General features: G+C 38.3%; 1 protein-coding gene across 1 annotated transcript; it reads right to left on the bottom strand.

The window, feature by feature from the left end:
* Positions 1 to 692: 692 nt before the first annotated feature.
* Positions 693 to 23544, bottom strand: LOC139713299 (uncharacterized). Its single transcript, XM_071625043.1, has 10 exons — positions 23281 to 23544; positions 13562 to 13753; positions 12890 to 13028; positions 8435 to 8525; positions 7771 to 7885; positions 6344 to 7180; positions 5148 to 5206; positions 4297 to 4433; positions 3516 to 3684; positions 693 to 2629 (listed from the first exon to the last, which is right to left on the bottom strand). Exons 1-10 carry the CDS (start codon positions 23431 to 23433, stop codon positions 2443 to 2445), a joined length of 2079 nt encoding a protein of 692 aa, XP_071481144.1. The 5' UTR covers positions 23434 to 23544; the 3' UTR covers positions 693 to 2442.
* Between the last annotated feature and the right edge of the window lie 2816 nt (positions 23545 to 26360).

Raw genomic sequence — 26360 nt, 5'->3', positions numbered from 1 at the left:
ACCGTATGTTAAATGAATGCCTTACTTTAAAAGAAAAAAAAAATGACATTAACCTGCGTAAGTGAAGACTAAATGTGATGAATATATTAAATCATGGCTGATGCATTTCATTTTTCACCAATAAAACACAAAATATCATCTACAGATATATAAATATATAACATTTTTTTTTGCATACAGCTTATTAATGGTAGCCCATTGCACTACTTCTGACAAGACAAGATTTGCAAGTACTTACATTTGTGGAATTAAATCATAAATCTTAACAGTTATTCGACATAATTTCATACACTAGGAGCAAAATATCAATCATGAGAAACCAGTAAGACATTCTGATATTTTACCCTGGAACCAATCATCTTTAGAAAGTATGGTTCTATTACCACTGGAGCAATGAAGGAGTAAGTATGACATTGTAGCATACCCAAATTCAAAACCAATTATAAGTATTAGCCAGGGATGAAACTTTATGCAACCATTGGAACAAATTTTCTCTTTGTTAATAAAACTATTAGAACAAATTCTCTTTGTTTTAATAATTACCATCAATACACCGCTTATCACATTTCATTGTTGCAGCAAAGACAATCTGAGCATGTAAATTTCCTTGAATATTTGACACGTACCATACCAAAATGACAGTAAATAGAGGAATATGAAATCTTTCTTTTCTTAAACGAACATAACCTCATATTGCAAAAGTGGCAATGTACACCTTAAATAAAGTCTATTCATATTTCCCTTTTTTGTTCTTCTTAAATATCTTATTACATCTGATTACAAACAATGCAAAATTAACAGTACTTCGTGTGTAGGCGCCCAATCTGTGTTACATTTTGAGGTACAAATGTACATGTACGAGTGTATCGAGGATTACCCTAGGATTTGACAAATATACTTGTAGGAAACATCAATTAATTTGTTGGCTGGCACAACAGACTTGTTCCTCCTTTAACCCTTTGAGGACGGGTCTTTGATACAAGACGGATTTCCCATAGACACCTACCCGAGTATACTTGGGACTCGCCCTCAACAGGTTAATTGCTTTTCCCATTTTCTTTTGGCACTTGTTCCCCCTTAGTAGTCATTCTGCAGTCCACTATCACCTAGTCTTGTCATTCTGGCAGGGTACTCACCATGGGATTACCAAACCATGTCAGAAGTTCTCATAACATGGTCACTGTTTGAGAATCAAATCTAGTCACAAAACTCAAGGGTCTGCTCCTTCTAGACTAATGACACAATGACATTATAAAATCAAACAATGATCTCATTAATTCATTTTGGTTAAAAGTCTGTACAGAGTTGAGTTACATTTCTTTGAAGAGGGCTCTTAGAACATTCACATACTTTTAAATGATTTTGAACAATCTTAATGATGCTAAAACATTTCACAGAAATGGAGCAAGTCTTCAACATGGAATTACTACATGTATCTTTGCAATTCATAGCCATAACAGACGAGAAGCCATTTTATGGTTTAGAAAAGCATACACGCACACACTAAAGAAGATGAACCTGAGGTGCTTAGACATGAAGCATCATTGCTTACAACAATTAATGGCATTACAAGCAGTTTTACAACATGGATGCATTACATACTGTTGCTTACTACTCAGTAACAGTAACATTACATGCCACAGCAACAATGGCATAAAGTATCAAATAGTGTTGCATACAACACAGTTGTAACATGGACATGCATTTATATAAAATTCCTTGCTGATGCACACACAAACTATACAGTTTGCCTCAGACTCAGCTTAAAATTTCACATAGAGTTTTGTTTAAATTTGCCAACTTAAGTGATTCAGTTGTGGATATACATGTACATGTAAGTTCAAGGCTTCATAAATGCACTACTTTTTACAAAAACAGCAGAAATGCACAAGAAATATAGGCTTGTATATGTTAATGTGCATTACATTATTAATAACAAAACATGGTTGAGGTCTGTCTGACATGCGTTACAAGTCAAGCACACTCTTTCCAATGAAATTCGATTTCATAAAATGTATTGGCTGATGACTTTTTGCCACGTTTGAAGATATGGTTGATAAAACTGCAAAAGGACATAAAGTTATGAAAGCCTAATGGGTTTCTACAGAGCCCACTAACTTTTTTTCCCCACTGCAAATATCTATCCGGCTATGATTGTGATAACTGGCCACTGTTGATTCATCCTGTCTCCCACTGTTTCCATAGCGACACTTCCTTGCCATAATAACATTCAAACCCCATCCACTTTCTCTATGACTGTGCAGCTAAGAGACGTAAATATTTGAACGCATCCTGCTCTCTTTTGAATTGGACAAAAATATCTCGAGGCACCTCATCTGGATTTATGCCATCATCCTCGGGGCTTGTGGGGTGAAACGGAAGAACTCAGGGGGGCAAGTTCCATGAGCGTGGCCTTACAGAGAGGCGCAGGTGCCTCCGGCCTTACCTGGCCCCAAGGAAGGTGATGGCAGCGTAGTTGGTGTGTGCAGTGTGCTTCGTGTCGATGTGGATCTCGTCCCCGTCCTCCATGTCGTAGCGGCTCATTGGCAGGAGGTCCTGAATGAGGTGGTTGTACTCCTGGAGACCCGACGGACCCAGGGCCTTGGGCACATGGTACAAGCTGAGCATTCTGGGGTGGCACGAGAGAGAGTGCGAAATTGAAAAAGCAATTTACAAAATGTATGCGCGGAAAACAATGATGACAATATTGATGTTTACACATCTGCTTTTCTCGACCTCTGTCTTTCATGTTACTGTCCCATTTGTTACCTTATCTGTCACTATATCACAACAATGATAATGATAACAACTTCAACAACACTGTACTAGTACCATTGCTAGCTCTAATACCATTATTATCTATATATTAATTATTATCATCACTAATACTGATATCATTATCATCACCATCATCACCATCAACAGTACAGCCATTGTCACCATCATCTTTATGAGCATTTACACAGTACTTACTACCATTACTCATATCATCAAAGCTATCATGGCTTCATTAAAAACACCAGCAACAATAATGATATGAACAACAAATTACAATAGCAAAGTCATGTGAATGTAGGCTACGGAAAAATATGTACAAAGAATGTATTGGAAAAATGTCAACTGATCTCCAGGAAATTTCAGTGGAAGGGAAGTGGCCTGGATTCATTTTTTTTTTTTTTTTTTAAGACTGAAGACACATTTTGATTTCTATAATTTGCTCTTTGTGTTCTCATATCAATGTGATTGCAATTGGACCTCCAACCAATTCTTACTGGTTAAAGGAAAAGTACCCCTGGACAATTACCCCTTCTCCCCTCTCCCAATACGTCCCATGACCTTAACTCTAACCCTAATCCCTTACATGACCCTAACCCCAAAACCCTGACCTTAATCATCACTCTAACCCTATCACAAACCGGTATTTAGCCAGGAGGTAATTGTCCTGATTTGGTTCTTATGAATAGTCCTCAACACAATCCAACATGGGCATAACGTTTGTAGTGACACGCCCTTACCCATAATGCTTCTTGACGAGCTTGGCACAGTACTTGCGGAGGTCGCCAACATACTGAATGATGGAGATGTTGTCCTGATGGATGCAGCTTCCTTTGTAGATGAAGGAGAGGAAGGCGTATTTTCGAAAGCCGCGCCCGATGTTGACGTCAACGATGGGCTTCAGAACTCCTGGAAGGGTCAACATTGAGAAGTGGTGTTGTCACAATAGCTCAAAACAAGACAAAAACTAAACAGTAAATACTAGAAAAATGCAGTAAAATTACAACACACATAGTAGGAATTATGTGGAATCATTTTTACCATCATACTGTATACGCCGAATACTTCGGAGGTTTTTATTTTCGCAAATTTCGCGAGTCAGGTGCTATTCACAAATTTAAAGACACGCGAAAATATTGACTCTGATCCTGATGTGGATATGACATATATTTCTCCGTTCATTACAAGACTCCACGATCGCGAATTTAACCACTCCCAAAATTGTCGGGAGTTCCCGATTCCCGAAAATATATGGCGTATATACTCGCGAAATATATGGCGTATACAGTATATCTATCCCCTTGCTTATTCCTTCAACATTTTAAAAAAAAAAAATGTCCTCTGCTTATCTCTTTGTTTGTTAGTCCAGCTGTCTGTCTGTTTGTCAAACTGTGTCTGTCCCCCTGTCAACCTATTTGTTTGTTTGTTTGTTTGTCTGTCTGTCTGTCAGTCCATCTCTTGATACATGTATCACTCCTTCCATCTGCCTGAATGTCCGTCAGTAAGTTAACATTGTCTTACCATGTCTCTCAATGAGCTGCTCAATCCAGGCGGGGGGCTCCTGCTGGTCGTGGAAGTGCCTGATGAAGAACCTCTCGCTCTTCTCCCGCTCCTCATCCTGGATCTCGCTGCCGTTCAGGAGACGGATTTTGGGCAGACTACAGAAGGTGATGGGGGGGGGGGGGAGAGATCAGATGGAAGCTATTTCATCAAGTTGCATCAACAGCAAAGACGGTTCAGTTTGTTATCACTCTGTGAAACTAATTCCACTAGGGCATCAAATCTGGACAAACAATTTTTGACTTGCTTGTCTGTTTAATACCCATGCACACTAATATTGAAAGTTTGAAGAGATTTTGTACTGATAATTTGGTTTCATTCAAACATCTAATTACACTATCATTATTCTAAATGTTAAAATCATATGAAAATCTTTTTTATAAGATTTCAGTGGCAGCGCTTGACTAGTAAAATTGTCAATAACTTTGCACAGAGACATGGAATTGGAAAAAAGAATTGCTTTGACTTTCCTAAAAATCACAAAGCATCTATTCTCCTCAGTATTTCATATCAACGGTCTATTTGAATGTGAGTTCTGTTCGTCATATTCTGAATTGCACCTATCATTTGCTATTTTTGTATCTGCAAAGATGATAGAAAAGGGTAGCAGCAAATGTACAAAATAACACCATTACGACTATCCTTTAAACTACAAGTAATGAGATGTTTGTATATTTCTCCAAACGGGGTTTTCCCTTTTTCATCATATCAAGAGATTTAAATTAAAGAGGTGCTTGCTATCCGTTGCACTATCTACACAGAAGTACACTGTTGTATCTATTTGGTTGTTCCTCTGGCAATGATGCGGTTACCTAGCAACCAGCAGCTTTCTCCTCTCATCCGCAGCGAGGTCTCTCATGAATGGAATTCCCTGGAGGAAGCCAAGACCAACAATTACTTTACTGAGATCATACTCTTGCTAATTAGATTTTAAGGTCATAAATACTGACAGACTGCTTCAGCTATGTAATTTTATATTGATGTGGGTAAAACTGCAAAATCCCACTTAACAAATGACAAATCTCGCAGGCAAAACATAGTTCTCAGAAGGGCTCAAAATTCATCTTCCACTATTAGAAATTTGCTTGTAATACCTCAAAAGGGTCTGCCAAGAATCTTGTCTGGCTGACGCGATTTGTCAGGATAATGAGTTGTTTTGGAGCAACTTGAGATCAAAAGCGTAAAATAATTTTGATTGTTGCACAAAACTTTTATTTCACAAGAGCCTGCCCAATTTTGCAGTGAGTAGGTAGAATGTTTAAATACATTATGATCAATCGTGCACTGGCAATTTTTTTCCAAACAAGCTGCATGCGAGTCACTCTTGTGCATTAAGATGGATGGATACTGCTATGGCCCAATCTGTTGATTATCAATGCTCAATTACAAATCATTATGTAGCAACCAAGATTGGATGTTCTCAGATTGCAATAAAGTCAGTTTAGCTCTTTGGCTAATATTTCACATTTTTGTTGATACCAAACTGGAATCATATCACGTTATTTCACACATTTCTCATGCATATACATGTATATATATTTCAGAGCAAAACTCAACAGTTTCTGCGGGGATATGAGAGAGTTATGTTTCTTTTTAACAATACATTAACTACATATATACACATTTTATAATCATGTTGAAATTGTTGTAGATGTTGAAAAACAGAGACTGACTGTCTTTGAGATAGAATGATTACCACTTCAGCAAAATGTGTGGCAACAAACTAGATTCTGTATACAACATTTGCTGTACATCACAGCATGTCCGTAATGCCAAGATAATTCATCTATCCTAATATATACTGAAACAAAACAAAACAAAACAAAACAAAACAAAACAGGAGGCTTACAATGTAACTTCTATTTAACCTCAAATCAACAAGGAAATAATATCAACATTACACCTGCTCGATGAAATTTTCCAAGGGTAGAGAAGAAACTATATTTGGTGCAATCACATAAGTACATTGCAATGACAGACAGGATAAAAGTTCCACCTTTGAACTCACCTTTATTCTTAGAGATTCTAGACATGGGAACATCCTAACTGCCTCCAGGTCAGCCCACCCACTGATGAGCGTCTTGGTAACGCAGAGGACCTTGAGGTGTAGAAACGGCACCCATGGCACACACTCCTCCTCCCCATTTGGCATCGACTCCTCCTCCTCCTTGGTAGGGAAGTCCTTGTCTTCCCACCTGTTGCCTGGCAACTGTGTGTCATCCTCCTCATGCCCGATGGCCTCATCGTCCGCATCCCACGTGACTTCGAAGTAGGCAAACTTGTCCGTGTTGACGTCAATTTTGGTTTCCACGTCCTCCGCTGGTGCATCTCTCTCAGGGCTGGAATGTTTGTGGAGCTTTCGGTGTTTCGACCGCTTGGGCTTGGAGTTCCTCGGCGAGACGCGAGGGGCGCCGTGCTCGCTGATGTCTGGGAGGGTGCCGCCACTGAGCAGCTGGCGATTTGTGGGGCTTCCCTTCGGCATCGAGTCACCTTCCTCTGTGCCCTGCTTGGCGCAGCCGAAGCCGGAGTCCGCCAAGCCGTAGAGGTCGCCGTCTTCGGATCCCTGGCTGGTGAGATGATGCCGGCGGTCGTGGCGCGGCGTGTTCGGCTGGCTGTCCTCCATCCCGCTGTCGTATGACGCTGGATCCACAACCGTGGTTGCAGTCGTTGACATTGTGGCCGTAGATGTCCCAACCTCGGCTGAGGTCTGGACCGCTTGGTCCTGGGTGCTGTTGATAGTGTCCTGGATCAGCTGGTCTAGGATCTGGTCCACAATCTCCTGGTGCTCCATGGCACACTCATCAGGTGAACTCTCTGGACCTGGTTCCATCTTTTCAGATGCCTCCTGAAATCAGATTTATAAACCATTCACAGCTGGTCCTATCGCAAGTGCGAAGTGCTATAGGGCAAGTATAGAATGAATACAATACGTGCTTCCATGCTTTCAGAAAGTCGTGTCACTGAACTCAACCAGGAGGTACATTGTAAGAGTTTGCTGGAATGAAATTAACAGATGAGAGTAAGAACCTTTTCTTTCCTGATCTACACTGTTATTAAAACACTATCACAGATTATTAATGCAAGTGAAAACTTCCCTTCATTCAGATTTCAAGTTTATTTCTCAAAATCGCAAACAACAAGATCCTACTGTACATGTGAAGTTAGGTACTCAAACTTGTGACTTCTGCTTGAAATTCAACAGTCCTGTCCCATTCACTGTAAACGTCGATATTTTCACACAATTACTTTTTCGCACTGAGTATCTCAAAAACATATTTGCAGAGTCTTGAATTCATGATACGCAGTTGTAAACCCACTCAAGATATGTAGAGAAAATTGTGAAGACATTTTTGGGGGTTTTAGAATTCGCCCTAGTCAAGAGTATCACGAAATACGGCAAAATTACTGTACCACAAGAATTTCTCTGTGTCTCACCTCATGGTCATCCACGTAGCCTTCCACAGTGTACTTAATGTCTGTGAGTGGGTTTTCAGACAGCATCAGGGTCTGAAGCTTTGGGAGGAGGCAAAGACAGGCCACCTGATCCCATCTGATGAAACCAGGGGTGCAAACAAAATAATGACGATACATAATGAAACAAGGTATAAAGGACATTCAAATTAATGAATTAGCATTTACAGAGATAGAGCATTGATTACTTGCACATCAATGTAGGGCAATTTGTCAATCAGTTGCAAAGGTGAGGACAGTAACAATATCCTATCAAAACAGACCCGATTGTCATCTGTTTCAAGAAAGTTTTATTTCATTAGACAGTAACAAAGTTCACTCTGAGATTTTATAACCAAGGTCATGAACAAACCTTCCATGCACAAACATTATGTGAGCTTTTTCTCTGATTGATAGTTAATTACCTTCTTGTTATTTCAAAACAAGGTGCAGATGAGTCAATAATTTTGTTATTGTCCCTTCAGACTTTAAAAACTCACAACTTCTTAGCAGAATGTCAGACTTGCCTCAAACTTCACTGACTTGTTCTACTAATACTGCTGCATGTTAAACATGCAATCCCCATGAAAATTTGGGTTTCATCCTCCCTTTCAAAATGTTCTATGTGGATGAGCAAAGCATACAGTACCTGGTAAACTTGTTGTCAGTCAGATGCAGGGTCTGTAGACGGGGCAGACATCGGGCTAGTAGCTTGCCAGACACCGGTATGTCTTCATAACCTGGAGTGAAGGGACGAAGGGGAAGAGAGGAGAGTATTCTAATACTCAGGCAAGAAAATGGAGCGAGCATGTAATATTGCCATTTGTAGACACTGATTCTCTGACAGCAAGAACTTTGCATTCCCAGGAAAAGGTAGGGATGAGCTGTATCCTTTAAGGAACAAAAACAAAAATAAAACAAAAGCACATAAGAAATAACCCCCTTCCCAGAAATGTTGCCATGGAGACTGGCATGCCATCGCCATATCAAATTCTCCAAATATATCTACAGTTCATCCTGACTGCCAATGTGAGATGACAATTTCACATGATTGCCAAAGTGCCAAATAATCATTATTTGGTTAAATTCTCATGACAATTTCAAAATTTTACTGACTATACATTGGGGAACTTAAAAAAAAAAGAAAACAGGTGAAACTTCAGCATTTTGCCTTGACCTTTGACCCAATGGCCCAAAGCTTTCCCTATATCATCACTGTGTGGGTAATGCATATAAAGGTATACAAAATTGTATATTATTGATACAAAGTTAAATGACACTGCTAATGATTTCAAGGGTAGAAAATAGAGTAATTTTGGTAACTTCATCTGACCTTTGACCTTTTAACTTTGACTTCATGACCCAAAAAACTTCAAAGAGAATTGATAATCAGGCAATACATAAATCTGTAATGAGCTCCATGAAGATACAATTTGTATCTGCAGCCATTTCAAAGACATTGAGGAAAAAAGTTAGATTTTAGCATTTCCACTTGATCATTGACCTTATGACCCAAACCTTTCCCTAGAGAATCCTAATCTAGTAATACACTGTACTTGAGCGTGTGTACCCAAAAGTTGATAGGAACAGCTTCGTCTACTCTAAATTTCATTTGGATATCTCAAATGATTCTTAAGTTTTAATATGCTGTCCACGAATTTGATTACAGATGGGCAGACAGACGGACAACCTGAAACCACGTTTATCCCTCTGCCACAAAGTGGTGTCAGAAACATAAAAAAAACAAATGATTACTCCTACACAGTACAATGAAACTGTTTGTCAAAATCATGCAAACTGACATTCACAAGTGTCTGGTAAAGAGAGAAAAGACAAATGTGAACCGCTACAACAAAAGGATCCGAAAGTCGGGGAGGACAATTTTCTGAAAATGGCATGACATTATTTTCATGCTCTTCTACTTTAATTTCATATATAGCACAACTCGTACGAATAAAAGTACTCGGTTGCAGAGATACCCATGATTTTATTAGCGCATGTCAAGTGGTTGTGGAAATCAGAGTTTCGAGAAAAACACATTCAAAGTTTTCCTTCCGACGCTATCATGATCAAGGGGAGGCGAGACAGTTTTCACCACTTGACAATATAGAAGGTATGCTCCTAGCGACCTCCGCGATGTTCATTCAAGCTTAGCGCCAGCGGTCTACGCACGACCAATCAGTAACCAGGATGCCACGCACTGACCAATAAGATCACTCCCTCGTTGCTAGGGGCGGAGTCTAGCTGCGGCGCTAAATCCAAATTTTCGGACATGTTTCTGTTACGTTGAAAGTCGGAAAATCATGGCCCAGAAAAACGCTGATTTCTTGCCTTTCCTTTGATCATTTAGCTTCGAAATTTCGGCAGATCATAGACAAAACATTAGACTACAAAATTATGCCAAAAACAGAAATCCGCTTGTTTTGACCAATTTTTGATGATGTGACTTCAAACTCGATTTTCTCGGCTCAGCCGTCAGTGACTTTAGGATCCTTTTGTTGTAGCGGGTCACAAATTAAAGATTTTACCCCCCCCCCCAAAAAAAAAAAAAAAAGTTTCATTCAGTTTTGCCTCAAATTGACTTTCAAAATGCTGAGTAAGAGTAGAAACCACAAACTGGTGGCAAAGTGCAATTTTGAGCTTACGTGATATTAGTGGCAGCTGCTCACCAGAAAACCAAATAACCTTAGCAACAACCATCACTGATGACATCACTTTGGTGATGAATCTGCTGTATTCACACATGAACACCTTGAAGCTAACAAACTAATACCTCAAACTCTTAATCCACATATGAATGGCTTTATAAAGGGTATTCAGCTAGCTTGGCAGGTACATTCATTATCATTTAAATACACTCTTGTTCTGCAGTCTCTATTTTGTGTCAGAACATTGTGCAAAAAATAAAATAAAATAAAATAATATTAACAAGGAAAAGTAGAAATTACGCGGTGCGTAAAACATGTCCCCGCCGGAAGTAGCATTTAGTAGCAAAATGTACAATATCGGTAAAAAATCAAGGTCAAAGGTCAAAGAAGTCAAAGGTCAAAATTCTGCGTAGAAGTTTTGAAGCCCTCACCTAGTGCCATCACAAAAAGCAAACGGAATCGAAATCGGGTTAGAAATGGCAAAGGAGTAGCATTTTGTAGCCAATGTACAATATAGGTCAAAAATCAAGGTCAAAGGTCAAAGAAGTCAACGGTCAAAATTCTGTGTAGAAGTTTTGAAGCCCTCACCTAGTGCCATCACAAAAAGCAAACGGAATCGAAATCGGGTTAGAAATGGCAAAGGAGTAGCATTTTGTAGCCAATGTACAATATAGGTCAAAAATCAAGGTCAAAGGTCAAAGAAGTCAACGGTCAAAATTCTGTGTAGAAGTTTTGAAGCCCTCACCTAGTGCCATCACAAAAAGCAAACGGAATCGAAATCGGGTTAGAAATGGCGAAGGAGTAGCATTTTGTAGCCAATGTACAATATAGGTCAAAAATCAAGGTCAAAGGTCAAAATTCTGTGTAGAAGTTTTGAAGCCCTCACCTAGTGCCATCACATAAAGAAAACGGAATCGAAATCGGGTTAGAAATGGCAAAGGAGGAGCATTTTGTAGCCAATGTACAACATAGGTCAAAAATCAAGGTCAAAGGTCAAAGAAGTCAAGGGTCAAAATTCTGTGTAGAAGTTTTGAAGCCCTCACCTAGACTGTAGTGCCATCACATAAAGCAAATGGAAATGAAATTGGGTTAGAAATGGCAAAGGAGTGTTTACTTAGCATTTTGTAGCAAAATGTACAATGCAGGTCAAAAATCAAGGTCAAAGGTCAAAGAAGTCAAAGGTCAAAATTCTGTGTAGAAGTTTTGAAGCCCTCACCTAGTGCCATCACATAAAGCAAACGGAATCGAAATCGGGTTAGAAATGGCGAAGGAGTAGCATTTTGAAGCAAAATGTACAATATAGGTCAAAGGTCAAGGTCAAAGGTCACAACTGAAATTCTGTGTAGAAGTTTCAAAGCTCCCATGTAGTGCTATCATATAAAGCAAACAGAATCAAAATTGGCTCATAAATGACAGAGAAGTAGCAAATTGAACATTTTGATCACACATGGACGCACAGACAGACAGACAGACGGACGGACAGACAGACACACAGACACACACACGTACGGAGCCCGTTTCATAGTCCCCTGCTCGAACTCGTTCGGCGGGGACAACAAATATAAAAATCAGAGTTGCCTGTACCTGAATATGTTTTGATAGGTAATACTGAGCCCAATGTATAGTGCAGGTTATTTGTTTGTTTGGTTGTTTGTTTGTTTGTGTGTGTGTGTGTGTGTGTGTGTGTGCATTTGTGTTGATTCTTTTTTCTTTTTCATGTTTTTGAAAGTAGCCCTCTTCAGGCAGCAGGTCTCTTCAGATACATGTAACCCTCTTTGACGAGCCCATTTTCAATAGACAATGGATATCAATGGATTTGGTAATGTCACACTTTCTGTGTACAAGTTCATTTTAACAGTTCTGTAAAACTACCTTTACTGTGCCGACACTGCACAGAGAGATACTACTATAATTCTAATACATTCAATGAACCTTTCTACAGATTCAACAAGTTTTGCATTCGCTTTCATAAACAAAGGTCTGCAGCCATCAAGTTAGCTTTTTTTTCTTTTTGTTGTAGTTTGTCAGTTTTTTGTTTGTTTTGTTTTGTGTTTTTTTTTGCCACAAACTGTAGCCTTCTGGGGGGTGTTTCATCAATTCAGTCAGCACTGACAATGTCAGTGAAATCCTTGGTTTTGATTGGTTGAGAAGCTCTGGTCACTGACTGTTACTATGGTAATTGTTAGAGACTGACAACTTGTCAGCACTGACTAACTTGATGAAACAACATCCCCCTGTTTCACACTACTGAGACACTGTGCAAATTATTGTGAGGAACACCACTACCAGGATATGCACTTGCTCTAATCAATTTGGAAATCAGAGATTTTATAGCCTTTAAAAAAATGGTTCCACTACTGATTGGACATATTCAAGCAATCTGTACTTGGAAGTATCTCTTGATCACAAAGTTTTGTACATCAAACATGTTTTATTATTCAAGGCATCACACTTACCATTCTTACTCGCGTGGAGTTCTGTGAGGCGTGGCAGCCTGCCTGTTACCATGGCGATGTCCTCCCATGACACACAGGTGTTGTTGAGGACCAGGTTCTCAATTCCAAATGTCACATCGTAAAGCTTCGTTAGGCTTTTCTGTGCAAGCAATACAAGGAATGAAAACCGAGTAAAGCAAACAAATGCACAAGGCCTACCTTGCGAATTGTACTCTACCCTTTTTACTTTCATCAAAACATACTAACATTTGATACTGACTTCCATGAACCGTATTTCACCTATTCAAGTCCATCACTGCATTACAAAATCCCCATAATTTTGTTGGGACATAGCTGAGATCAGCTACTGTAAAACATGATATATTCGCGGCATGAAATTTTCGTGAATTGGAGCCGACAGCCTTTTTTGCGGCATGAAATTTTCGCGAATTGACACTGGCATTCAATGCATAATAGTGTAGATAGGAACTTTCGCGTGCATTTTAATTTTGCGAATCTTGGTGCTCGTGAAATTTGCGAAATTAAGATGCACACGAACATTCCTCGTTTTACAGTATACAGCAATTTATACAGGTTGATATCAATAAAAAAAAAAAGAAGACAGAACAGAAACAGTGTAACAACAAAAACAAATACAGTTCTAAGCAAAAGTTGTTTGTACATTTTTTGTACCTTTGGGTCCTGGAGGTTGTTGCCGCTCAAGTTGACAAACTTGAGATTGTCCAGGGCCCTGAATATGCTAATGACCTCGTGCCAGCAGCCAATGAGATTGCTGGAGAGGTCCAGGTCGGTGATGTTGGGGCAGAGGGAGGCAAGGCCTTCTGAGGGGATCCCTGCATGGGTGACTCCTCCCATGGAGAGGACCTGTGGAAGCAGCCCATCACAGATTGCTAATATTTAGTTATAAAACAAATACAGCACATACATCTAAAGTGTATAAAAGCATTATTGTATGAGCATACTGGGAAAGTTCGTGAAGAAAGGCTGCTTTGATCCTTACAGTGGGAATATAAAGACAAAGGGAATTTCTCTTTCAAAAGCAAACACTTGTGACTGAGAGTGTTGCCTCCAAAATATGGTACAATGTAATGAACGACCACAATATATCATAACATCAATGTGAAAAACAAGCCCACTACATTCAATACCGGTACTTGTAGCTGCTGAAAATTTTTGCATGAATGTAAACCATGGAGTAATAAGACTCCCTGATTGGTATACTGTACGAGCTGAAATTTTCGCAGTGGTTTTATTTTCGCGAATTTCGCGAATCGCCTTTGAACCGTGAAAATAACAACACGGGAAAATAACGACGCACGAATAAGTACCGGAAAGGTCAGATAGACCCTCGCAACCGCGAAATTAACAACACGCCAAAATGTCCTCCAAGTAGCAATTCGCGAAAATATCTGTACGCGAACATTTCAGCTCATACAGTATGTATGCAGCTAGTACAGCATTAGTTTGGTATTATCAATGTCCCAGTTTCACTTACCTGGTTGTATACTTGTATTACACAAAACTGTGCCTTTTCAATTGTCACAGAATAAACAACGAATCTAGATTTGCATACTTCAGATATAAACAGTTTTGTCAACACTACGACCTTGCTGTTGTATCTCACCATAACAAACTATCATAATACATCTTCTTATTTGTCGGCTCATTTGTTTTGAAGAACATGCTTTGTTGCACAAGAATGTCTAAGCTGCATTGTGACAGGCCATTTCTAATGGCACGCATATTTGCAATGGAATTTTGAAGTTTGATTTGTATATCTAATACTATGAGAGCTAGCTAGTGCACAATATGAATGCTGGATCTCTTTTTTCCTCTCTCTCTCTCATTCTGTTACATTTAACCTCAACTGAACTGTATTGAAGAGCAAACACGCATCGACATGTATACTTGTATGGATGACAACACGTACACACAAATCAAAACTTGATACCATATCACAAAAAAATAACCTTGAGCTAACTTATGATGTGAGTGTGTGTGTCTGTTTTTGTGTGTGTGGGTCGACCTGTATGCTCATGGGTGTGGGCACTGTTTGTGTGTGTATATCCAGACCATCACACAGTGACTGTCAAGGTCCCCTTCAAAACCAACAACCCATCCTAAAGCTAAAAAACCATTGTTATTCTGTGAGGTTTCAATATGATTTGCTGCTCCACATCCTTTCCGATTAACTTCACTGAATGAATGCCAATTTGGAGCAGAGAATATGATAGTCCCAGACTGTTCATGCCCATGGTGTATACTTTTATTGATTACAGACACTGTTTACAACCTGTGACTTCGACAAGATCTAATCACTGCACTGTTTTTATTTTATTTTATTTTTTTCAATGAAGCTGCACAAGGTATTGTATCACTGGTCCTCTTGGTTGTTGGTTAGTACACATACATCTGTAGCAAATAACCCTATCTAAAGTTACAGCTATGCACATTGACTACAAATCAAAACTTTTGTAACTACAAACTATCCCCATACAGAATTATCTACAAGTTCTCCTTTGAATAGGCAATGCTCCACCACTCAACATAACTTGAAAACTTTCATCAGTTTGTATCCAGCTTGATTAGACTGCAAACTTAATGTACTGTTAGTATACTACATAACCTTATAGCTGTCTATTAAACCTTTTACAGAGTTTCTTCAGATAGGTTTGAAATATATCTATGTACAAGGTTGTACTTTCATTCCAAGAGGAACATACATAATGTACCTTGAAGTCAACATCTTGTACTATGAACTCACCGTTATGCCTTTAGAAAAACCCCAGGAACAAAAAGAAAGTCAATATGATTCAGTTGTTTTTCTTTTTATCTATACTACACTGTACGTGTACAAGACATTTCAGTTGATCTAATTATTATGACCTATGAAGAGTATTATGATGCTGTCATGCACATGTAGTCCAACTGTACCTCACCATCCCTATTACTTTGTCAATTATTTTATCTGTTCATGACACTCAAGAAAAATAACAAACAACAACAAACACAGGTCCCCTTATACACTGTATATATTTTCATTTTCAATTTTCATTTTCAATTTATTTTCATATTTCTCACATATATCACAATATAAAATAAATTGATACGAAATCTATACAGAACATAATTCAAAATAGAACTTCACCGGAATGTTCAAAAGTTTGTCTTGGTATACACAAGGTCTGTATACATGCGAGTTAAACTGAGATCATAATGCGAAAAAATATGATGGGGCCTGCGTAAAAGCAAGCTTGTATAGAGCCGCAGGTCCCGTGGTAAAATCAGATTAGGGGAAGCATAAGTACAGATATTTTTAGACCATACTATAATTGGGGGATCCGATTAAAACGAACATGATCAAATCAAATGTTGCTATATAAAATACAGAATAAAACACTGAAAGGTCACATGTTGCAACTATAACCTACTACAAGTAAGGACATTGAGAGAACAACGACTGAGATTGTAAGGATTTAAGTGGGTGTGGAGGTATAGATGATGACGTAACAATTGGCATAAATACATAAATGGAAGGTGGGCTAAAAGAATTTTGTCGTGAATATAAAATATGCATATATATGTCAAACCTAACAAGTTTGGGAGAGATCTGCTGTAGAAATCACCATAGCATTCTCAGTATACAAAACATAACTGGCAAATCTTAATTTCACTACTGGTACATGTCCCATACTTCAACAGAATAAATATTAGATGAGAATGGTTGAAGTCATTAAATCTACCCATTGCAAATTGAGAGAGAGAACAGGAACACCAGTATGTTGCCAAAAATGAGCCAGTAGTACTGGTATTTTGAAAATTCTACAAACCAAACCCAAACTTATATCATAATAATGACTAGCAAAGGGCTCATAAGGAAAGATCAATTTCAATCCAACACATTATGAAACACCAAAAAATGAATAGCAAAATATAATAAAAAGATACATTTAACAATTTACCCCCCCCCCCCTGAAAAAAAATATTAGGAAGAACAAAGAGTACACAAATACTGATAGTCAACTTAAGATCTATTCCTACATGTATAATATAAAGGAATGAACATTTCCACAATAAATTATTTTCCTGTTCAGCAGGAGTACCAACAGCAGCACGGAGAATGTTGCAAAAAGTTGTGAAACACCAACTATTTTTACTCTGAAAATTAGCTAGACATTGCGGTTGCCACATTTTTGTGACGAGAGTTACGTGGCAGAGCATTGCTGCATCGTTCTTTACTAACGATTTCCTGAATCATGAGTGTGTCATGGTTTTCTTTGTCTATGTAGAGTTTGGTTGGGATAGTGTGTAGAAACACTAACTTTTCTTCCACCTTTGCTCTTTCATACATGGATTTGCTTGAAGTTTCTAAACTGCAAAACACAATTATAAGCTCAATTAGCTCATAATAACAGTTCAGCAAATGCATCTTATTAAATGATCATATCACAGTAACTAATTTTTTACAAGACAGGGGTCAGTACAACACTGATACTGTGTGAAACTGAATGCTAAATCCACATCCTCCATTAAAAAATAAAAATAAAATGATCATGTAGGAAAAATTTGTGGGCAAGATTCATTCTTTCTTCTTCTGACATAACTTGAAACATGTCAATTTTCAAAGCAGAGCAATGCAATTATATGACCATCGGATAGAAAAAAAAGAGATAGACTTTACAAAATGTTGAATTCAGATAAGGAAGTATGCACACCAGTTCTTGATCAGTTCATACATTGTACATGCATGTACATACAGTAAATGTAAATGCAAATGAGTGAGCTGATGATGTCATCACCTCACTATCTTCAATAATCTTGGAGAACAGAAGACACTGAAACCTGGCTAAATACACTGTAACTTCAAAATAATGATCCTGATACAATATACCAGGACTTGAGGCTGGGGCATACAGGTACAAGTACATGAATATTTGGAGAAAAAAAAATGACCAGAAATTTCAAGGCTTTGTGCACATGCAACTTACATGTATTGCATGAAAAGTTGTGACAAGATGACGTCTTTTATCTATAGATGTTATCTATTAATATCCACCTTGTGGGTACTGTTTTGTGAAAACTTCAAGACCTCAAATCTTCCCTAATTCTTCTCTAAATTTGATCAAACTTTCCCTGCTGCACTCCTAAAATGTTTACTCCTTTTTCGGACTAACTTTGAACTTCAGATGGTGGAGTAAAACATATATTTTTGTTTTTGACTTCAAATGTTTACACTACAACACATTTTGCTTGCCAGGCAAAGAAACTGACAATTGCTAGGAATTCACTTGACTGTACAGGAGTACAACTTGTACTCCTGGTGGATTGTACAATGTATTCTTGTATTCACGAATCATGTGTGTATCATAATGTGTTCAGTATGGGTTTGTATATTTTTGCCAATTATGTCATCATTATTCCTGGATGCATGAGATCACTTCCTCCAAGGGTCAGCGTCTCGACAGGTCGCTGCAGAATTTGTCATGGCTGGGACCACGTCACAATTGAGAGATTACAAACAGATAAAAGGAAGCAAGCCAGGATCGATGGTCAGCAGTTTACTGAAGATGTAGTCTAACAAAAGGTATAACTCAGACCCTACTGCATGTTGATCATGATGTTCTGAACATCTCCTTCAGACATTTACAATGTACACTGTACCTTGTCACATCTTTTACTTTCCACTTTTGTCAGTATTGACTATAGGCAATGCAAAAACTTTTCATATAATTGAGGATGGTAATTATGTAGTCTTAGGTAAATTAATTCAACCCTCTTGTAACGTACAATTGTATGCCATATGAGAAAGAGAAAGAGTAGATATTTTGTATAAAGTTTAGCCATGACAACCAAAATCCTTTCAGAAGGATTAAAACAAAATGCAAACAGATAAACACTTTTCTTCCCGACAGGCTCATGCACATATTACATGATAACAATGGCAATGCCACTGAAAAGTGTCAGAAGAGGCAATAGGTATCTGCCTTTTGGTGTATTTCAGTCTAGACAGCAGACAGCCTGTACTATCATAATTTGTTATTTAAAAAAAAAAGAGAGTACAATAAGAATGTTGCTAATGTTTGCAATTTGGATATTATACAGTAGTGCTTGATGTGGGAAAAAGTAAGGAAATTGAGGAAATTATGGAAAGGAAATTAATCATGTGTCTGGGTATTATGCATTTTGGCTTTGAGCCCTAAAAAGAGGGCATAGTTTTCAAAACTAACAAAGACGATTTCCCTATTGTAATGAGAACAAAAGGTATGCCTGCAACAGTCACTGCAAGTGCAACGACCCAGCCAGTCTGCAGCATGACAGGTTGAATGCTTGTAGTCTGGATTTCCAGACAGAGAATGCATCCATCTGTTTTGCCTACAGGCTCATCGCCAAGAGGTCCCCTACACCGAAGTAGCCACATAGACTAAAGATGCCCATAGTGTACGAAATGATGTATTTGGGTTGACCCATGCAGGTCTACACATACAATTTTATCTTTTATTGCATGCATTTCACACAAAAGAACACATTGTGCTCACACGGAAATGGGAGAAACCTCCCTGGTAATCTGTACCACACACAATGTACAGTATACTTGTATGGTGGCAGACAGAAAACAGGGTCTAGGTGCAAGACTACAGTCATCAAGCCATATTCCTGTCATTTTTGTTAAAGGACATTGCACGAATTTAACTTTGAGAGTACACCCAGGCAGCCACACAATGTATGAAACACTTCAAATTGTCCAAATCTTTCATTATGTAAATTCTTTACGAAATGAATATCTTGTGGTTCAAAATAGTTTTCATGATATGAATGTACTTGAAACAATATGTTGCTAGCTGTTTCAAGCAGATAAATAAGCATTAAAATTTTTGTTTCTATGGCTAGAATTCTACAATGCTATTGAAGAAAGTGAATTATACTACACTATACTTGCAATTAGGATGAATACATGGTACAGTATGCTTCATAGAATTTGATCCAGTCTTGCACAAATATGGAGCACTTCTCAATAGACAATACAGACTATACCCTGCATAATACATGTATTCACACATTATCTCCTTGTGCACAATTTTGCACCAAATTCTAGAGGCACAGACAACAGAAATCAAGCAGACTTTAGCTGTCCAAATGAGATTGTGCAGCGTATGGCAGACAGCACTCACACTCTCAGTCTCTGGCACTTTCTCTGGTAATTTTTTTAATAAAGATTTCAAATAAAATCACTCACCACAAATCAATACAGGCAGCTCTATAAAATACTGTATACGCTATATATTTCGTGGGGGTTTTAGTTTCGCGAATTTCGTGAGTCGGGAGCTATTTGCGAAATTAACAACACGCGAAAATATTACCTTCCAAAATGAATCCCTTGCCTTGATGATACGAACATTTCAGTACTATTGTAGTATACCATGTCACAGCTTACCGAACAGACCATACTGGCTATGCTTGTTTACGCACGCTCACGTCTACTTACGAATACTGTAGAGAGCCGATCCATTATCGCAAGGGGACCACTAATCAGAAATCTAGCGCGATGGACTTAACTACTTCAAAAATTTTGAATTCTAGCTTACTAGTTCGCAGAGTTTGGTAAGTTTTTTTCATGCCGAGTATAACTAGTATCATTCTTATATGCTAGTAAGTTGAAAATTCACACTTTCTTTGCCACTTCATATTTTCTCTGGTCCCCCAATCGCGAATTTAACCACTCGTGAAAATGTGTGACAGCGGCAATTCGTGAAAATTTATGTACGCGAAAATTATAGCGTATACAGTAAAGAGCAAGGAAAGAGCAATAAAGATGGAGGGACTGTTATTATCACATTTTCCACTTTCGGGATATGTTATACTTTCTAACTATATGCAAATATTTGCAGCTGGCTGTCAACTTCTTGTTCTGGGTCAGTACCTGGAACAATACTGGTAGTTAGGATCTTCCTTTCTTGGCTCTGAAGATTCAATAATGGTTCAAACTTCTCTTATACATCAGATGAATTCCACAAACCTGCAAAGTGCACTTTGTAAAATAGCAAATGCCACAGAAGGTGAGATGATTTCATAGGCTTTAATTACATGTATTACAAAACAGGATTTAGTTTAAATAAAAACAAGGTTCTGATGCAGTTTGTACTGCAATAAAGTAGGGCCAATGCATTACATGTCCAGACAATGACAGCAAGATGAGTTTCAGTTCCAAACAGGAAATGGGAAGCCAGATAAACCAAACCGGTCAATGTTGAGTGCATACAATCCGTAAGTTCATTAACAGGTACACGTACATGTATCTCTGGAGTCAGTGAACAACTGGATTAGCATTGTATCTTTGGCTTCACAGCAAAATATGGTACACTTGCCATACATGTGTGCGGGCATGCGTGCATATGGTGAGCGTAGTGTATCAGGGCATAATGGTATGTTGTATGACCACCGCAAGGATGAGATTGTATTCTACACTTGTTTCAAATCTCAAATGGAAAATCACACATAAACTTATTCTCTTTTTTCAGTTTAGAAACCTTTCAGATCTTACATTTTAATACAAAGAAGAACTCCTGATAATTTCAAATGATGACAATCAATAACTGAAATTACGTTATTGAGTGATGTACAATGTATGGGGAAAATTAATGCTCGTGTTGAACTGTAAAATATCAAGGGCAAGGCATTCTTTATCAGCTGGAGTTCTCCATAGATCAATTTCCCTGTCACGTGCAGACCAACGTACAATATTGTAAAGTGTACTTGTTTGTTAACCATTCGAGAGCTGTGATGAAAAGGTACAGTAAAAATACTAGACTAGGGAACTACTAAGTACATTTTGTACTGAAGTTTCAAACAACAATTGCATCAGCTGCCAGTAAAGCAGTGACTTGACTTCAAAATCTTAACCATGGTGTTCAGGTACTTGCAAGAACTAGCTAGGCCCTACTACTTACATTTCTGCAACAATCAGTTTAATCAAATATCGTCCAGCGAGAAACCTTCACGCTTAGTCAAATTCTTATCCAACCCAATTTTTAAGGTACAAGATCTAATCTTTGCAAATGCCAGAAGCAGAGTTATGAGACATAACCTATTGTATGCATTTCACGCAGGCCAATACATTTAATCATTTCATGTGACTCTAAAGCGTCTTTTGAAAAATGTATTTCCTTACCTTGTCAATCATGAAATAGGCTTTGCACTGTAATTTTGTGATTTTTTGTTGTTGTTGTCTTGTTTCCTCTCCTCTCTCCCATACCTATTTCCCTTTACTTCTAAAGTTCCATATTTTTCTTCCTTCACTGTGCATCTTTTGTAAGAGAGAGTGCCCGGCCGTTACTGTAATTATTACATTATCTTTAAGCACTCGGTGAGCGCAGACCTCCGCCAAGCAGCTCACTTCCATCCACAAATATAATATCAATGTTTACACCCACATAATGTACATGCATGCTGAAAATCCCCCATTTCCAAATGTGAAGCATTTTGTTTACAATATGTCATCATCAGATTCCTGCTTCACGGCATCGCCTTGAGCAGAACAGGCGTGTAAGTGCACATACTGTACATGTATACCATGCGCTCATTTTTTTATTTCTTTTTTTTCTGGGGGGGGGGGGGGGGCTGCTGGTAAATGGGGGGGGGGGGGAGAACCCCTGAAACCCCCCCCCCCGTATACAAACCTCAAATACATGCAGCTTGAACTTCCATTACTAGTAGACTAGTTCATTGAATATGCGCTATGCCAATAGATAGAAATTAGAATTTATAAAAATTCCTGGATCATTACCTAAATTTAAAACCTGTTTCTTTTTGTATTATTAGTTAAATTATAAACTTTTCCTGTTTTTTAAGTTTCATCAAAATCCATTCACAACTTTTTGAGCTATTTTGGATTTTTGCACACAGGTCACAGTCTCACAGACAAACAAACAAACAAACAAACAAACAAACAAACAAACGCTGGCAAAAATATAACCTCCTGTAAAGGCAATTAGAGCTCCTTGGCCATGGTGGAGGTACTACTCAGCCGAATCTAGTAGATCTACATTAAACGTTAGAGAGTATTGCAGACATTCATTTAACTCCTAGTTTTGGATTGATGATATTGGAACCTTCAAGTTGAAGTTCTTTGCTCAGCCTGTTTCAGAAATAGAACCAACAAGCCAGAGTTTTTTAGTCTACATGCGATCATGACAAATTCAAAAAAAAACGATTTCAAACGCATGAACGGGAGAGTAAATTCCAGTCTTGCGAATCCGAAAATTAGGCAGTCAAACTGCAAAATCAGGACAGGGTTCCTAACACTGCTACAGAGCAATCCTATACTGCTAGGACAGACGACACAGCAAAGAACGACGCCAGCGAAGCAGGCAGCTCGAACAAAAACAAACACTCACCACGCTCGTCAAATAGCTCAGCTCCGCATCCCCCTCGCACCCGCTGTTCTTCCGCGGCCTGTTAGTGAAGACAAAACTCACGATGAAATTTGACGTATCGTCGTCCTCTTCGCAGTATTTTGCTTTCAGAGCTTCAACGAATGATTTGGGCATTTTGAATCAATTATCAGGAAGCTAGAAATTGCAGAAAATCAGCCCCTGATAATTTGACAATGTATTAGCATCACACAGTAATTTCTTCGGCCGGTGATATCTGCCCGTATGTTTTCGAACAAAACTATTTTGTTGTGCAATATGATATGTGCTAGCTGCGCGAGCGACCCGACTTCACACTGTAGAGTTGCAGCATTGCATTGACAAGAAGCGCACGCAGTGCGCAAAGAGGGCTTACTCCACAGAACTTGACTCTCGCGATTTCACACGCCAACGGGTCCATGGCAGCCATTTTAGTAACAAGCTGTTGAGGGCATTGTCGCGATTAATCGCGAGGGATGTGGAGCGAACTCTGCCTTCCTTATTTTGAACATCTTCTCCATTTTAAGGAGGTAGACAGCTGCTGTGTTGTGTGTTTCAGACCTCAACATGTCCTCCAGAAGCATTATTTCTGCCGAGGCTTAAAGAATATGAAGTAGGGGAGAGTGGGGTGATAATTGATTCAAAATGCCCAAATCATTCGTTGAAGCCCTGAAAGCAAAATATTGCGACCAGGACGACGATAATTATGTCAAATTTAACATAATTGTTCAATGATCTGGGGCCAATGTGCAAAATCTCTTTTAAATCGTGTGTTCACACTTCAGAAAAGGTCATTACGTGCAATAACAATTCTCACCCTTCAACACCTTCTCAACCTCTGTTTAAAAAGCTCCAGCTTCTTACTGTATTGATATATGTAAATTACAAACCACCTCACTTATGTATATGTATACTCATAAGTTATTACCCTTTGTCTTTGATGATATAAACAGTTTGTTCGCAAAAACCGATAAGTCCATATTTGCCAAATGGAGATATTTGCGATTAAAGGTCAAGAAAAATAAAGAGAAATAATAAGTATGTTCAAATATACGAGAGATATTCATTTATATAACACTAGACAAACTGGTAACCTATTACCTCTTCTCAGATATGTTACATCGCAAAGATATGTTAAATATCAAGGAGTTCATGTATAGAATTCTGTGCCTGTTGAAATGAAGTTATGTCCTTCCCTTGCCTCTTTTAAACGTAGATATAAAAAATATTTGTTGAATAATAATTGAAGTTTCTGCAGAAATTATACGTTTATGTGATGTCTGCAATGTGTAATTTTGTTTTTACTTATTTTTCACTCATAGTTTGCCTGTTTTTATTTATTTATCTTTTTAATCGTCTTTCTTTCCCTCCTTTTAAGCGTATCTTATAATGTACAATCTCAAGTGGGGGTCCAGCCGTAGAAATGCCAATGGCCTCTGCTAGCCCCTCCATTTTCTCTCTTAGAATTTCCTCTTTTTTTTTCCAAATCTTTTTTTTTTCTCTCCATTGTGCTTGTTTTTCTTGTACATGTATACTGTTACCGAATGTAATGTTACTATCTTCACCTTGTTCTTTGTTACATGTATTTTAATGAGAATTTGGAAATAAATGAAATGAAATGAAATAAACTGGGACGCGGGAGAAGTGGGACACCTCTCATCAAAAGTTTTGAACTAATGGATTTCAAGTCTTATCACCTGTTAGGCATTCTTTGGCATCAGGGTACAAGCACAACATGGTAACTACTCTGCAACGAATCTGCGGGAAAGTTTAATTTTGAATTATCTTATCCAACACTTTTTGTGTAGCTTTTTGCATTAAGTGTTAAGTGTGAAGAGCTTTCTTAATTCATCGTACGTCTTTAGAAGGCACTTATACCATGCTATGATAATGAATGATAGCATGTATATAGGCCTTGTGAGTTATAATGATTTGCATAAAAAGACTTTGCAAAAATTAGCTAATTGCGATGTTAGCCACCATTTGATTTTTTTTTTTTTGGGGGGGGGGGGGTGTGCTGGGGTGAACTGGGACAGCATCACTGTCTCACATCTCCCTGTATTCAAATTAAGTTACGATAAAGATTTTCTGATTATTTTCTAAATTCTGGATGCTTTTAATGCAAGGTCTATCTTTGATGGACCATGCATATAGCACATTTTGCGGCACCTGAAACTCCTCATGTGTGAAATAACAGTTACTATTCAAACACACATAGGGCCTACACACACATTATCATAATCATTATGTATGCTCAAGTAATATAGCCTATTATAGTTGTTTGCCCCACTCCTCCCCAACCAATGTCCTACTTTGGCATCAGCTTAGTTACGGGGTGGCTCACTTCACCCCGATCAGAAGCCTTTTTAAAATCAATCACAAATATCAGACTTTTAGGAATATGAATTAACAACCCATCATGTCGCCTAGCTTCAGTAGTCTTTGGGTCCGAGACATAAGAGCCCCATTCTAAATATCAGAAAAAGTTTTAGAAGGAAATTCATTAAATCACAATATTTGCCTCCCCCCAGCCACTCTCCCCTAATCTCATTAATTCACTTTTCAATCTGTAGTCCCTCAAAGTTTGTGTTTAAGCTGACAAACACCTTCTATCTCTCTCCCTCTTGCTCTCCAGATCGTTAACCGTAGGCCTGTATATAGGGCACCGTATAATTGATTTACCTTGATTTACCTTGATGTTGGGCATAAAGTATACAAGACTTATTTACCCCTCCGCATCCTCATGAGTCTTGCTGCAAATATTTTTTCACTACTTTTTTTGGGTGCAAAAAATACCATTATAATGATAATGATAATCATGATGATGATGATGATGGTGGTAACATAGATTTTCCGGCCAATTTCGCACTTTTGTCAGTCCATTTGATAGAAGGTTCATTCAATTTAGCAAACCCTCGTTATCGTACAGTCTGTCTTTCAAAATTGCAACTTGTGCGTTCAATTTAGCATTTCTATCAATGAAATTCGCACATGTGGCTTTCGAATTCGTTAAAAGGGCATTCAAATTGTCTGGTACTCTACGTTCATTCAAATTCGCCATCACT

The sequence above is a fragment of the Diadema antillarum genome, unplaced genomic scaffold (genome assembly GCF_040938485.1).
Source record: "Diadema antillarum isolate AM-2024a unplaced genomic scaffold, OU_Dant_1.0 seq00001945_RagTag, whole genome shotgun sequence".
In the NCBI taxonomy this organism is placed as follows: domain Eukaryota; kingdom Metazoa; phylum Echinodermata; class Echinoidea; order Diadematoida; family Diadematidae; genus Diadema; species Diadema antillarum.
The sequence above is the reverse complement of the archived record's forward strand: the minus strand, read 5'-3'. Positions and strand labels throughout refer to the sequence as shown.

Coding starts and splice junctions, on each gene's coding strand:
- LOC139713299 (XM_071625043.1), bottom strand. CDS start 23,433: ATGCCCAAATCATTCGTTGAAGCTCTGAAAGCAAAATACTGCGAAGAG. Junction 13,029..13,561: donor ACAACCTCCAGGACCCAAAG/GTACAAAAAATG, acceptor TTGCTTGCACAG/AAAAGCCTAACGAAGCTTTA. Junction 2,630..3,515: donor CTCGTCAAGAAGCATTATGG/GTAAGGGCGTGT, acceptor GTGCCACCCCAG/AATGCTCAGCTTGTACCATG.